We start from the raw sequence: 15,988 nt of genomic DNA on the forward strand, positions 1-15,988 counted from the left end.
AAAATGTCAACCATAAATGGGACTGAGCTTTTGCCGTTGGAAAATCCCAGAGCCTGGAAGCATGCTCCGTCAACCGCTGTTTCAAGCACTAATGTGGAATACTCATGAGGGGGAACAACGGGGTATAAAATCTTGGAAAGTCAGCAAACCTGTTATTTTACAGGCTGGGGGGAAAAAAAGACCTACGTTTGCTAATGAGATTCCTCTATGCTGTTTCAATATGGCACGCTGCACTCTGCACTGGCCTAATCTGGGCGAGGGATTTAGGTGGAGATGCGGGGCTTTCCAACGGTACAGCAGACATGGAGGCAGGTCAGAGCCTGTGACGGAGGCTGTGTGAGTGTGGTTGACAGAGGGTGTGTTTGTGTGTGTGTGTGTGTGTGTAGGATCTTTCAGCTGTGGAGGGAGGGTACTGGGTCAGGCCAACCTCAGGCATCTCTGGTATGTGCTCTTCCCCTCTCTCTCAGTGTGTGTAGTGCACTGCTACTGGGAAATAGAATTCCTCAAGTAAAAGCTAGTAAAATAAGGATAATGCTGAGAACGTTGTCTGTTCCTTTGAGAAAAGCTAGGTCGCTAGGTTTAGTGTTTGGTTTAGAAGTAATGTTTCAATTACATTTTAGTAGGAAATGCACCCCCAATATGTGGATATAGAACTCAGGAAGAAATTAAGAGACCACTGCACCTTTTTCTTTCCTTTCCAAAAAAGTTGAAAAGGAAAGTTTTGAGTGAGGAACAGACGCTTTGAATTTGCAGAGGTCTCTTCATTTTAACCTTTCGGTTCCTCACTCAAAAACGTCCTTTTCAACTTTTTGGAAAGGAAAGAAAAAGGTGCAGTGGTCTCCTAACTTTTTCCGGAGCTGTATGTGTATGTATGTAGGCAAACAATATTAACAATAACTCAGTAACAATTTCAGCTGAAGCAGAGGCATCAGGTTCATTCAACAGTCTTTCTCCAAGTTGTTTGGGTGAGCATCACTTTACCAGCTTCACCTATGGCAGACCATTACCACTCAAAGACCACAGTAAGACCACGGATATGAAAGGTAATTAGGTCCAATGGTTCAAACAGTTAAAAGTCATAAAAGAATCCTGGAGAGGTCAGCCATTTTAACCTAGCCTAACCCATTCTTCCGAACTGCTTGGTTTAAAGTATTACGTCTGTCGACAAGCCTTTCTTGAGGCCAATCATGCAATGCTAGCCCACCACACACTGTTGGGCTGTGTCAGATTTAGCCACAGGCAATTTCATGGTTCATGGAGTATTGAAACATAATTTGTAATAGTTTTGTGATTTACCAAATCTAAGCCCAAGAGATGTGTAAAAAAAGATGTGTAATTATTTGGGCCCCCCAGGGGGCATGCTTTCGCAGCACCCAGCTGACCACCACAGCCTAGGTTGTAGCTGACGGGTGGCTGGAAAGCCTCATGGGTGAAGCAAATTGGCCATCATCATCCAGTGAGGGAGAGGCATCATGAGCAGTTGTTTTTTAAGTTCCTTCTTCAGATGGCTCAGGCGCCTCAAAAGCTGAGGTCGTGAGGTGAGTGATCTTTCTCACACAAGCATTGGGGGAAATAAGTTAAATGCTTGGCACAAAAGGGAAGGTCTGCAGCCATCTTCAACTCTCCCAAATATGTTTGAAGTCTTAGCAACAAGACAGTGCCATTGATACAATATATGGAATTGGAGCATGGAAAATAAATGTATTAACAATAAATGTATATATTAATTATATTGATACAAGATCACAATGTCTCATTTTCAACAAGTTTAATTTACTTCCTAAATTAAACTCATTTGGAATTCAGTACTTGGAGGGCAGTGAAGTAGTTCACTAAATTCATAACAGGGTAATATTTAGGATGACGCCTGTATCACTGCTTCTCTGGATCACATGACCTAGTATATTCAAGATGGATGGGCTGCTCTGGGACCAACATGGAATACACCATCCATCAACTGCCATTAAGAGGCAGAGACACAAAATGGTTACAGGGAATCAGCTGAGTGCTATGGTAAAGACTGTCTGCCATGGATCTTCACTTAAAGTCCCCATCCCCTGCCACTAAGAGCCAGAGGCCTTACAGAGACTCCTGTGAGTGCTAAGGATAGACAGACTCCCAGTGACCCAAAGGCAAATGTAGACGAGTGCAGGTTAGAGAGGGTGGCTCCCCAGACCTTCACCGGAATGGAGGCCAATGTGAATCCAGCATGAAGTGGGTTACCCAGTCACACAGACAGAGGATATAATACAAAACATGAATCATAAATGAATTCATCAATGATTTAGCACTCCCTCTGCTTTCTGAATGGACAAAGAATGATTGCAATTAAATTGTTAATAGAAAGGTTGGCGAACACAGAAAAACAGAGGTAGAGAAATGATGTGGAGCATTAAGATGGAGCTTAGATGTTTTTAAAATGGCACACTACACAGACTACTCAAATGTAGTACACTATATGGAAATGCGGGACATTTGGAAATGCAGACAGGGAAAGGGGGAGCGGGCGTGGTGATTGTAGAGAAGACGGGAGTTGCAGAGACCATGACCTCATCCTCGTGTCACCCTTACATAGGGTGTCATTATAGTGCAGTGCATGATGGGAATGAAAAAAGCTCCTGCATGGACATAATAATACTGAAGAGAACAAGCTAAAAAGAGAAACATGGACAGAGAACCAGACAATGAGAGAGAGGAAGAGACGGAGAGACAGAGAGAGACAAAGAAGAGAGACAACAAGAGAAAGACAGAGACAACGAAAGAGAGATACTACCTATTTTCTTTTAAAATAAAGCATTATAAACATACTGTAAGAGTGTACCACCTTTCAGCAGACAGTTCCTGCTGACATGCAATCAGGTCATGGAGCAAATTTCAACAGGGCTGCTCCTACCAGAACCTATTGTTTTCTATCAACAACATTAGGCCTATTATTAAAAAAATGTGTGCTAGCCTATTAACACACATAGACACAGACAGAAATAGTCACACAACCACACACAAACACACACACACACAAAGAGAGAGAAACCAAGGATAAGAGAAAGACAGAAGGTGTATTCAAATTAACAAGAGTTATCAGGACAGCATTTACATCTACAGAACATTGAAATAACATGTAGATACACTTGTCCATTCAAATTTGCCGAAGGAACATAAGGCAACCGCAGACCTGGAACTGTCCCTTGCAATGTAAAAAAACTAAAAAACAGCAAGCGTGCATTGAGGAGGAAGTCATATCGTACCATTTCACAATTAGCTAATATGTTTTGTGGACCAACATGGAACATTTCTAAGTTAGAATAGAAGGGAAGGGAATGGAGTTGATGGGAGGATTTCAGAGGAGAACATCTGGTGTTGGGGTTTAGTCATCTGTTGTTAGGGTTCTGTCATCTGGTGTTGGAGTTTAGTCATCTGTTGTTCGGGTTCTGTCATCTGGTGTTGGTGGTCTGTCATCTAGTGTTAGGGTTCAGTCATCTGGTGTTGGGGTTCAGTCATCTGGTGTTGGGGTTTAGTCATCTGTTGTTAGGGTTCTGTGTGTGTGTGTGTGTGTGTGTGTAGAGTGTGTGCTTGTGTGTGTGTGAATAAAAGCATACAGTGACTATGTGTTGTACAGTCTACCAAGTACACCATGTGAGATTCAGGTTTGTAAATGTGTTTACATCATGCCATGTACGTGACACTTAGCAAACCCATGGCGGAGCTTATCACTGCCACTTCAAAGTCAGGAGTGTTATGGAAGCGGCCATGTGAGAAGCAGATCTCTGGTCAATGACCAACACTGAGAAACAAGGCCTTAGGTGCTACAGCCTTCAGATCACCCAATCGTCTGCAGCATGTGTTTGAATCCGGGCCCACTGCTATTTCAACACTCTTCTCTCCAGCCAACCGGTCTAGCTTGGTCCTGTCCAATAAACACAACCTGTGCGGCGTGTGACAACCCCGGGTCCTCAAAGTAGAATCAGTGTCTTAGGTCTCATGACGGGTCAGTTCAGTGGACGGCCTGATTCACCCAGACTACATACAGCTGCTGATCCCCAGAGAGTTGCACTGCCGCGGTCCTGTTCTCTGGAGCCATTAAGTAGGGCACACGCTGGCCAGCCAAGCCGGCGGAGAGACAGTGACTTGGCAGAGGGCGCTGAGGGTGATGGGTCGTGTTTAATAGTATCAAGTGCAGAGCCATATCGGGTCAGCCAAGAAGGGCAGACCATTCTCACTGCTCAACATGGCTGTCTAGCCTGCCTTCCCACACGCTGTGGTGGAACAAAGCAGAATTTCTTCAGCACCTTTTCTCCTTTTCAAAAGGTACTCATATCTGAGCTAATAGAAACCGAAGATATTTCAATGTTTTAAAGTGGTCCTTACGTGGAAATGAACATTCAGCGTTAGTTCACGTGTTTGTGTGCGCGAGTGACAGTTTAAAACCATAACCATGACTTGACATTGATGTCGATGGGTAGACTACAAAGGGCGAGCTGAGGGGAGGTAACACAACAACACTACATAACACAACAACAAACACCACATGCACAACCCAAAAGAGCCCATCTGATTTAAAGCAGAACTAATCAGATACAACAGGTCAGAATGGCCGCAATTCTTTTATTACATTCACACATCCTCAGAATTTAGCTAGGTGTAATGTTGATGCTAGTGATAGACAACATATCAGACAGAGCAGTCTACCATAAGATCTACTTAAACAACATCACGTGTCTCCAGTTTTGATTAGCACATTCTGGGTGAAAGTCATCTGCATTTTCGTTGCATTCCAAAGTTTAACAAGCATGTAAACACACAAGCAGTGTCTAGAAACACTGTCTGCCTCACAATTCTGGTGAAATCTCTGCCTGAAAGAGACAAAGTTAAGAGTAGAGAGATGAGGGAGAAGAGAGGGACAGAGGAGGTCAAAAGCTAGAGGAGGTCAGAGGAGGAGATCAGAGGTCAGAGAAAGAGGATAGAGAAAGACAAAGGAGGTCATATGAAAACAAGAGGAGGACAGAGGAGGAGGTCAGAGTAAGATAAGTGTAGGGCTGGGAATGTTACAAAAGTTGGCTTGCCGGCGTGAGTTTAACTGTTCTCCTGGAGCCCAGACAGGACCTTGTTCCTGAGGCTGCCGGGGAAAATATGTGCCAGGAAGGAACTAAACAAATCCCATGTCCCAAATAGCCCCATATTCCCTCTGTAGTGCACTACTGTTGACCAGGACACTAAGGAACCTCTAGGCTAACTAGGCTTTCCAGACTGGCTGTAACAAATACATCTTTCTAACAGAGGGAGAAGCATGGTGTCATTAAGGATAAGAAAACCAAGGAAGCTTTGGTACAACAGCTGCATATCAGCTGGTTCTTTGTGGTGGTCCTAATGGGGAATATTTTTTAGATTAAATGAAAGTTGTGGGTGTTTTGGAGGGGGTTCTTGGATTTGTGAAGTATCAGAATAGCCAAAAATATCTGAAATGGAAGAAAAGTCAATTCAAGGGTCAATTATATTATAATCAAACAATCCAGAGAATATGGATGACTGACTACACACAGAGTGGATGGGAACAGATGAAAGACTATCTGTGTTTAAGTTAAGGGGAACAGGACTGTAGCTAGAATGTTAATCTGGGGAACAGGGCTGTAGCCAGAATGACTTGTAGGAAACAGGGCTGTAGCCAGAGTGACTGTTAGGAAACAGGGCTGTAGCCAGAGTGACTGTTAGGAAACAGGGCTGTAGCCAGAATGACTTGTAGGAAACAGGGCAGTAGCCAGAGTGACTGGTAGGTAAACAGGGCTGTAGCCAGAGTGACTGTTAGGAAACAGGGCTGTAGCCAGAGTGACTGGTATGTAAACAGGGCTGTAGCCAGAGTGAATGTTAGGAAACAGGGCTGTAGCCAGAGTGACTGTTAGGAAACAGGGTTGTAGCCAGAGTGACTGTTAGGAAACGGGGTTGTAGCCAGACTGTGGGCCATGAGGAAACCAGACTGTATCCAGATTGGCTGTTAGGACCAAATCTCAGCTGTGCTCTAATATTAGTGCCCTGAGTCCTGTGACCAAGGTGATGGGGTATGAGGAAAGAGCTGTGTGTGTGTGTGTGTGTGTGTGTGCTGGTGTGTGTGACACAGATTATCGTCCTTGGGTGGCTATATGTAGAGTCAACACACACTTCTAAAACACACATCTCATTTGAAAGTGGCCATTACAGAGGGTGCAGCAGTAGGTGGGGCTAAGGTGATAACATATAAACAACAACAAGCACAGAGAAATGCAACCTGGCTACAAGTAGCAAGACAACAGGATATCTGGTTGGTTCATTGCTAGATAGTACCATTTTTAGTGGTACTAAGACTGTATGGAATTATAGTCACAAATAAAACTCTGTATTCTAGATCACTGGTATTTCGGGTCAGGGTCACCAAAGAAAATTTTTAGCATAACTGCTTGTAAATAACAATTCTATGCATATTTATTGTAGGGAACAACACACAAACATTTCTGAGAAAGACATTTTGAAAAACAATGTTGAATATATTTATACATATTCAACATTGGTTTCTTTTCTTAAGTGAGTTTAAAAAATATTGATACATTTTTTTAGGTTGTGTTATTAGATTTGGGATGAGTTGGTCCTTTGTAGTAGCAGTGTTGAACATTAGGTGACTTGGATGAAGACCAGTACAAACGCACTGACACAATAAGGAAACAATTGCACCGCACTGTAGCATTAGCTAACTCTCATTTTCGACTATTCTCTGTTCTTATTCTCAGACCTTAAAGGAAACAACAGGAAAAGGAAAGGGATAGAAAAACAGAAGAAATCCATAATCTGACTGCTTGTAACTAAAATACCATTCAATGCAATGGAAAGGAGGAGGAAAGGACTGATGCCATTCCTACCAGCAAGCACAGCAAGAAAACGCATAACATGGATTCAACTGCATAACAATTACCTAATTAAACTTTAATAGTGCGACAATCGTGCCCAGAGGAAGTGTCGTGTAAATCTGCTTGTGCAGCAGAATACAAACAGAGAGGAAAACGTGCCTCAGATATAAAAGCCAGTCATCATGGACCCCGCCATCTAACAGACTCAACAGGCTCTAGAACATCAATATGATCCATTCTGGATCGATATCCAGATACAGAAGCTTGCCAGTATAAAAGGATAAGAATAAATGAAACTGTAATAAAGAACATTACTGAACAGCCCAATAAAAACAAGGTTTGACCGGGGTCTGCAGTATGCTTCTGCCTTAGCAAAAAGAAACCATGCATATTCATAAAAAAAACTATGATATGTGTTTAACCATACTCATTAGTGAGGAATTTGTATTAATAAGCATGTAACCACACTTCAAAAATCCAATAACCATTAAATAAATTCAGTAGATGAAGTAGATGATATGCATTGACTTGAACTGAATTGTCTTTCTATCTTAATTATTCAAATTGTGACCCCCTTTCTCTGCTACTCCAATTAAACACACCTTGACAATGAGTATTTAACAATGTTCTTAAATACTGAACAAACACCTTTTATCTTGCAGCTTAGATACATTATATGCCAGGAAAGTATATATTTGGTTGTGATTGTGGAAGTCATACAACTGTAACTGAATTCCATTGTCTCCCTTCATGCAGGGTGAAAATTCGATCGAAACATGTGAGGACTATAAACACACAAGTCAGAATCTCATTAATTTGCAATGATAATAGAAAACAGACATTAAAATGTTCTCGCCTTGTGTTTTACATAAGTCATCAATGACTTCAGTGCTTAACAATGTGGGATGGGAACGGAAACTCGAGTCAGTCTCTGGATCTAGGCTACAATCACACTGTGATTCACAGTCCTAAATTTGAATCCTAAATGGCCCCACATTCGCAGTATAGTGCACTTCGCTTGACCTGAGCCCTCCAAAGTAGAGAACTACACAGGGGAATGGGGTGTCATTTGGGACTTACCCTTAGGCAATGGCGTTGTCCGTCTCTACGCGCTACAGGATGGAGGGCTTCCTCTGTTTCCTGTTCGGGAGGTCAGCGGCCACGGCCCGGAATTATACCATCTGGATCTGCACGCAGCAAAGTAAGGCTGCTTGTGTGTGTGGGTGTGGGTGTGGGTGTGTGCGTGCGTGCGCGCGTGCGTGTGTCATGCGGTTACTAGGCCGGCTTGCTGACGTGGAGCTGTGGAGAGCTCTGTCTGTATGAGAAACACTGCAGACAACTCGCTCCCTCCCCTCGCTGACACCCAGCGGGCCAGCTACCAACACAATAACTCCAAGCTAACTGCCCGTCCCAACTCCTCACTCCCTCTGCTGAGACGTCGCAGATATGGGCCTCTGGAGAAGAATGGCTCACATTCTAACGGGGCCCGTCCGCACCCATCCCAAACCCCTCCTCTGCCCACCCACACGTCCAAAGGCAAAGTCCCCACCAGGAACAGGATTGAGACATTACTTAAGTGGGGAGAACTTCAACAGTGTTACTGAGGAGAAACGGGAGAGGACCACTTCCCCTCCACCCTATGTCTGTCCTTCCATTTGTGACAGAAAAAGCATTCAAAGAAGTATTCATATTGCAACCCCTCCTGTGTATCTATGTAATATATCAGTGATGCCTGATTTTTCCACCCACACATTTATTTTTGCATGTTATAATATGAGAGAATAAAAAATAGAATTGGGGGGGAGGGGGGTGACTCTGGGGCCGAAAGCTATGGCCAAATGCTACGGCCAAAAGCTACGGCTGCAACCCAAAGACCACCTTATTCCCTATAGTGCACTAACGTGGACCACTGCTACAAACACTGTGGTTGAAGGAGTGCACTACTCTAGATACGGAACAGGGTTGCTTGGGACGCATCGTACATTTCTAGACCAAATGCAATTGTCATTGTAGGCCAGGAATATTACATCAGAAAGACCAAGGCAAAGTCCAAGAGAGTCTACGTTAGTCCACCTCCAGTGATTACTGACACAAAAAGGATTACGAATTATATGTTCTAATAAAAAGCAGATTTCCAAGCAAAAAAAATCTACCTTTTCCCTCTAGGAGTCAGAGAAACTCTAAGATGGATGCATGTGAATAGTTTTAGTTTGTCTCAATGACATTCAGAAGCCAAGCTACAACCTTTAAAAGTTGATTTGTCAAGAAAATTTGACTTTGCTTGCTTGAAATCGGACTCTGCTGTCTTGCTCAGGAAAATATTTTTCACCTTGCTGCCTCTAGAATTTGATCCAGCATCCTCACAGTTACTGTCAGATGCTCAGACTATTTGATCTTTATGAGTGCTGCTATCTGTTTATCTATCAAAACATATTTAGTAGCAGAATAACATTTATAGCAATCAGGTCTATTATTATTAATAAATAGTGGACCTAAAAGATCTGATGAGTGTTCTTAAAGTAGAATGAATTGCATGAACTGAGCTTCAAAACGACAAAAGGTTCTTAGCTCCATAAAATCTAATTAAATCAAGCTGTTAATGTACTTAGCATGTAGGCTAACTCAGGACACAATAATAAAATAACACATCTTACATTAGTGAAACAGGGCGCCCTTGGGGGGGTGGGGGGGGGGTGGATCTCCTGCTCTATAATCATGCATGGCAGGCCCAGCACATAGTATCAGTGTCTCATACCTAGAACCCACAAAACCATGTTCAGCTTCTACCCCCAAGCTATAAAAATGTTTAACAAGACTTCCAAATGATTTATCAAACTACCCAGTTTACCCGCACTGTCCCCTTTCTGCGCAATCCCTTTAGTAGTGACTACGTGCACACAACTGACTAGACTCACTTACACATACAGTACTAAACACAAGAACACACATAAGCACACACCCATTCACACATAAGTACACACATGCATACTGACTGCCCACACACAAACAGACAAATCAAATACACCGCTGTTACTGTTTATTACCTATCCTGCTGCCTAGCTATGTCACCATTACTAACATGTAAACCTCATCTCTAACCCTCTTGCACATCGACTCTGTACTGGTATTCCCTGTATATAGCCTTGTATATGGGTTCGATATTGATTATATGTTTCAAATATTTTCAATGGGTGACAGGTCTGGACTGCAGGCAGGCCAGTTTAGCACCCGGACTCTTTTACTACGGAGCCATGCTGTTGTAATATGTGAAGAATGTGGTTTGGCTTTCTCTTGCTGAAATAAGCAAGGCCTTCCCTGAAAAATATGTTGTCTGGATGGCAGCATATGTTGCTCCAAAACCTGTATATATTGTTCAGCATTAATGGTGCCTTCATAGATGTGCAAGTCACCCATGCCATGTGCACTAATGCACCCCCATACAATCACGGATGCTGGCTTTTGAACTGTGCAACGATTACAAGCCGGATGGTCCCTTCCTCTTTAGCCCGGAGGATGTGGCGTCCATGATTCACAAAAATAATTAAACATTTTGATTTGTCAGATCACAGAAAAGTAATTCACTTCACCTCAGTGTTTAATGAGCTTGGGCCCAGAGAATGTGCAGCGGTTTTAACTTGCATTTGTGGATGCAGTAATGTACTGTGTTCACAGACAATGGTTTTCGGAACTGCTCCTGAGCCTATGCAGTGATGTCCAGAATTGTGTCTGTTTTAGTGAGGGCCCAAAGATCACGGCCATCAAATATTGGTTATTCAGCCTTGTCCCTTGTATACAGAGATTTATCTGGATTCTCTAAATGCTTGAATGATATTTCGTGCCGTAGACGATGAGATATCCAAACTCTTTGCAATTTTATGTTGAGAAAGGTTATTCTTAAATTGCACTATTTGCCTGCGCAGTCTTTTCACAGATTGGTGAACCCCTTCCCATCTTATGAAAGACTCATCCTCTCTGGAATGATCTCCTAATAACCAATCATGTTACTGACCTGTTGTCAATTCACCTAATTAGTTGTGTGATATTCCACCAGGTTTAGTTTTTTAGCATTACACAACTTTCCAGTCTTCTGTTGCCCATGTCCCAACTTTTTTTTAAAGTTTTACTGTCATCAAATTCAAAACTTGCATATATTTTCCAAGACACAATCAAATGTCTCAGTTTCAACATTTGACATGCTGTCTATGCACTATTTTCTATTGAATATAGGGTTTACATGATTTGCACATCATTGCATTCTGTCTTCATTTGCATGTTATGCAGCATACCAAATTTTTTTGGAAACGGTGTTGTAAATTAATCGGATTGGCTGACATATTCCCCATTTAAAAATGTCTCACCAGTATGTCTATCAATTTGAATTGACTTGTAATCTCCTTACACTCGCTTTAGACACTATCCTTACCAACTATATAGGATTCTACACGGTGCCCCTTTAATTAAAAAAACATGTTTTCTTGACTGACGTTGGAGTCCTATCTGCATGAGGTTCTGTGTACTGGCTGTGCCCTTCATTTCAACGACGATAAGTACCACACATGTTGAAACATTTGCTGCGTTAAACAAAAGTCGATTTTCTTGACTAGGAGGAAGCAGTGTCTCACTGCCCTTTGTTGAGTGCTTCCCACCCTGGACCCTTGTCGAAGGTACTTCACTAAAAGTGCACTAAAAAGGAAATAGAGTGCCATTGAGGAAGCACTCCTTTTGTGAGCTCCAAACAAAGCCTCTTTGAACATGTCCTATCTTGGTGTCTTGGCTGCCTCAACTACAAAGCTTCCAGTGTTGGTCTACATGAGAACTGTAGTGTTTTCTCTCTTATTCCAACTTCCATGGTGGCCCGCTTGCTAGCTACAGGGGCTTTGACATAACAAGCTAAAGGGAAGTTGTCCTTCTCCAGCTTTCCCGGTATCACTTTACTGGTTTCCAGAGGTACTATGACAGAAGACAGGTCTAGGGTAGAATGCAACTGCAATAATTACGGGTACCAAAATATACTTTATTTCCTATAAAGTGCACTACTTTTCCCCAGACCCCTATAAGGGGTGAAGCAGTACACTATGTAGGATATTGAGTCCCATTTGTGATTCAGCACATATTATGGCAGCCTGCACTCTCCACATCTCAAAACAGAGATCTGGGATTCAAATCTCTTCTCACGGAGTCCTATCTGGCTAGGCCTGCAAGTCTGTCAGAGAAAAACAAACCTTTAAAAGGCTGAGTCCATATTCTGACAAGTCAGAGTGAAGGAATGCATCTGTTTATTCAGCGCCTCTGCCGGGTTTACTGTCGAACATTCCTCAGAACCTCATCAATGCTGTTTTCAAGCTGACAGTGTCGAGCCCACTTTGGTACCAATGTGAGAAGGTTCAGAAACCACTTCACAGTTATGTCCGTCTGTCTGTCTGTTTCTCTGTCTGTCTCGATTCTGGAAGTAGTGAGGCAGACCAAACCTATTTAATAACTGTCAACTGGTCATGAAAGGAGAGAGAACCAGAATGTCCTGGTACAGGGCTGGAGTCAAACCAAACACCAGCCACAGTGATAGTGGAACACATCCAATTGTTACCCATCATCCAGCGAGTACTGCTGACTAGTCCTCCCACACAAACTATACATGTACAACGCATTGCTGCACATAACCTTCAGCTTCTACACACACACACACACACACACACACACACACACACACAGACAGACAGACAAACACACAGACAGACACATACACACAGACAGACAGACACACACACACACACACACACAGACAGACCTACCCACACACAGACAGACAGACACACACAGACACCATTCGATGCAATAGAGCTATATTCTAGAGCCAGACTGTTTGACATGTTGAAGAGTCGCAGCACAGTGTTTCTCCCTCCATCCGGCGTCTGTCGTCCTCACCAAGAGGAGGGGGGAGGGTTCCCAGCCTCAGCCTCCAGTGACCGAACCCTGTCAACACTGCTGGAGGATGGGGGGGCCACAAGAGGACTACAGCACTGGATTACTGTACATCCCAATGTGATAGCCTATTGTTTACACCATCAGTTCACATTCCTACACAAGTGTTATTACAAAGCATTATGGTGACCCAGATAGCAGCCGTCCCTGATATAAGCTGGTTCATGACTATATTGGTGCGGTGTAATGACTGCGCGGTCAGTTTTGCTGTTTAAATAATATTGTGGCGTTACCGTGGTGCTGGTCTGTATGTTCAGCTATTTTGAAGTATAAGCGTTTGCTTTGACACTGTAGAGGCACCAATCAATGTTAGGTTAATTTGATTTGTACCATGTTTGTTAAGCCTGGTAGTGAGTGCCATCAGACGCTCCCTGTGAAGGATTGGTTATGGAGAACATAAGGATTGGTTCATCATTGCAGTCTTTTTTTAGCTCCCTGGTCAAGTGAATGTTTCAGTAAATCTCATCATTAAACTACAGCTTTTAGTACCTTAATGTAAACTGCAAGTTGCCAAAAGGCAGTAGCTTTAGTGACCTAACAGTATGATATCATGAAGGTTCGTAAATTTAAGAGACATCAATGTTTTGTTTTCCTTTTGTGGCCTGTTGATTTTGATAAGACATGCCAATGTCTTATTTTTCGTTAACACGTCCACGAATATCCAAATATTAAATCCAAGCCTTCGTTCGCCCACGGAATTAGGCTACTAAAGGGTTGGTTTGATCAATTAGCAGTAGGAACATGAAGTGATTAATGCAGGCTCTCGATATTTTTCTTATACACTAATAAAATAACTTACATTTCTCTGTTAATGACAGTTTTTCTTCAAATCTGTTTTCAAGATTGCTGTATTCCATTTTTTCCATTCAAGAGATTCGCAGTCCTTTTCCAGTTGCGGTCATTCCTTAAATATATCGAAGGACAGGAGAAAAACTCCCGGTATATTGAGAACACCAACACGCCCTTCGTAAATCCAAGCGGGGACCGTAGGAGAACACAAATATAATAGAATAACTATAAAGAAATCCAGTGAAACCGGTGCGGAAAATCACAAAGACAAGTATGTTTGATGTTTCCTCTTCATCTAGACACTGTGCTACCAGATCCTAGAGCAGTGTTCTTACAGTACCGCAAATATTTAAAGCAACTGGAAGTTGAAAAGCCTACGACTGGAGAATCCTAGCAGCTAGGCACAGGACTTGCCCGCAGCGCAGAACTGCTAGTCCAATATCCGAGCTGGACAGCCGCTTCTTTGAAAGACTGCACCATCTAGACTATTGCCTGCGAAAGGGATAAACAAACCGAAATCTATCCTATCTATGATCAAAATGATATAACAAAGTACTATACAACGTGTTGAATACGTTTAGATGATTGGTTTACAGCATAAAAATGCGTTTAATCATTTGTGTATACGTGGAAAATAGGAAAATGTATCGAGGTTTGTTAAATAGTTACCCCCATGTTAAAATGGTTACATCCATCAAATATATGCACATCTTAAACCCTGGCAGCAAGGTGTGTTATATCCAAGGAACAGTTATTATAAAATTATAAATAGGCCTTCAGATGAAATATATAATTGCAGTTGATCCGTGCATGGTTCGTTGAAACCACCCGTATTACGCAAAGAAGGCGGATAATTATTATACTGTTACTAATAATATTACTGCCAATGGAAACAATGTTGCAAGTTCATGAACGAGCTCAAACCAGAAAAGACATGCTGAGAAGCGAGATTAAATCTCAAATAATCGGTCCTGAACAAACTCCAAAGTGTAGCAAATGTAAATGCAATGATATTCATTATTATTATTATCATCATCATATTTTCTTTTTATAATATAAATTCGGATACAGTCGGTAGGTCTGTTTCACAGCCTATAATCACAACGATCCGAATCTGTGGCCACCACGCTTGATCCGAGGGATCCGAACGTCAACTACTTAATACTGTATCCGACTCCGGTCGGATATCGGATCGGATCTCGTCCGGATTTTGGATATATCCGCAAAGACCTAACGGGTGCTTGCGTACACTCAGTCCCTATTCGTCTCTTTCTTCTTAGCAGAGGCCCAAAGGTAATTCGTGAGAATACGCTGTATGTGTTGACAAACAGTTGAGTATTAATTAGTTACTTAATTTAATATTTAATTTAACCAAGTAACGAAATAACTAACTAGCGCGAAGGCTAGCTAGATGAAGCAGATAACTTTATCTAGTATTTTTAATGAAATGTGTATCCCTTCCTCTCCGCACACACGGAATCTGTGTTAATTTGACCTATTCTACCTTCTGGACGAAGTTAGAAACATGAACTCAAACAGTGGGCATGATTATCCGTCTTCATTGCTTATTAAGCATTTAGTTTAAACGAACCATACACAGATCGCAATTGCACCTAGGCTAGGCTAGGCTATTCTCTTCATTTTCGACTCTGTATATTCGACTTTGTATATTCCTCCCATATTTAGCTTAATATGATTGGGTAATCAATCTGCTACACGCTTTAGGAGTAGGCCTACTGATGGTTTAATTAAATCAGTCACTAATGAGGCATTGTGCGCGAGAACAGTGGAGATGACGAGATTATAAAGAATTACGCCCATTCTTTCAATGTAGAGCACACATCTAGCTTCCAGTCACATCACAGTTTGGAGCAGTATTAATTGTGTTTCCTCTATTATAATTACTTAAAGACGATTTTTGTATTTTTTTTAAACATCTGTTTATTTGTTCATAATATGTGAAATGAATCACTCTCATACCTCAGATAGGCATTTGATTACATGGGGCACATTTTAGCACATATGCATCACATAGTACACGGTTTGGGGGTCATGGCCAGGAATACAGCTCATCTCTAAGTGACATACCTCCGTCTGCAGTAGAAATTGTTTTGAATCATTCAGTTTTAAATGAAGTATTACTTCACTGTAGTGTCTGTGAAAAATATTATAAAGTATGTCAGTTACTTTTGTCACCTACTGCGGACAGCTGTGCCGCAGCAGGCATGCGTGAAAGACACTGACTCTCCCATGGAGTAGATGATAACACTAAAAGGCAAGTGGTAATGTTGTATACTACCACGTCGTAAGGTCTGACAGTGGTCAGTAACCCCAATAATTTTGTATACTAC

General features: G+C 42.1%; 1 protein-coding gene across 7 annotated transcripts in view; it reads right to left on the reverse strand.

Moving 5' to 3' along the window:
• LOC105012580 (MAP7 domain-containing protein 1) overlaps positions 1–14,070 on the reverse strand; it is a 38,290-nt gene extending 24,220 nt beyond the window's left edge. For 3 of the 7 annotated variants that reach the window (XM_010873512.4, XM_010873510.4, XM_010873508.4), the window contains exon 1: positions 13,648–14,070. In XM_010873512.4, coding sequence (XP_010871814.1) covers positions 13,648–13,714 — 67 coding nt within the window. In that variant the 5' untranslated portion in view covers positions 13,715–14,070. Of the gene's footprint in view, positions 1–7,949; positions 8,044–13,647 lie in introns of those variants that run through there. The other 4 variants (XM_020050375.3, XM_010873511.4, XM_020050373.3 and 1 more) reach the window with 2 other exon arrangements.
• Between the last annotated feature and the right edge of the window lie 1,918 nt (positions 14,071–15,988).

Source organism: Esox lucius, chromosome 10, assembly GCF_011004845.1.
Source record: "Esox lucius isolate fEsoLuc1 chromosome 10, fEsoLuc1.pri, whole genome shotgun sequence".
Lineage (NCBI taxonomy): Eukaryota > Metazoa > Chordata > Actinopteri > Esociformes > Esocidae > Esox > Esox lucius.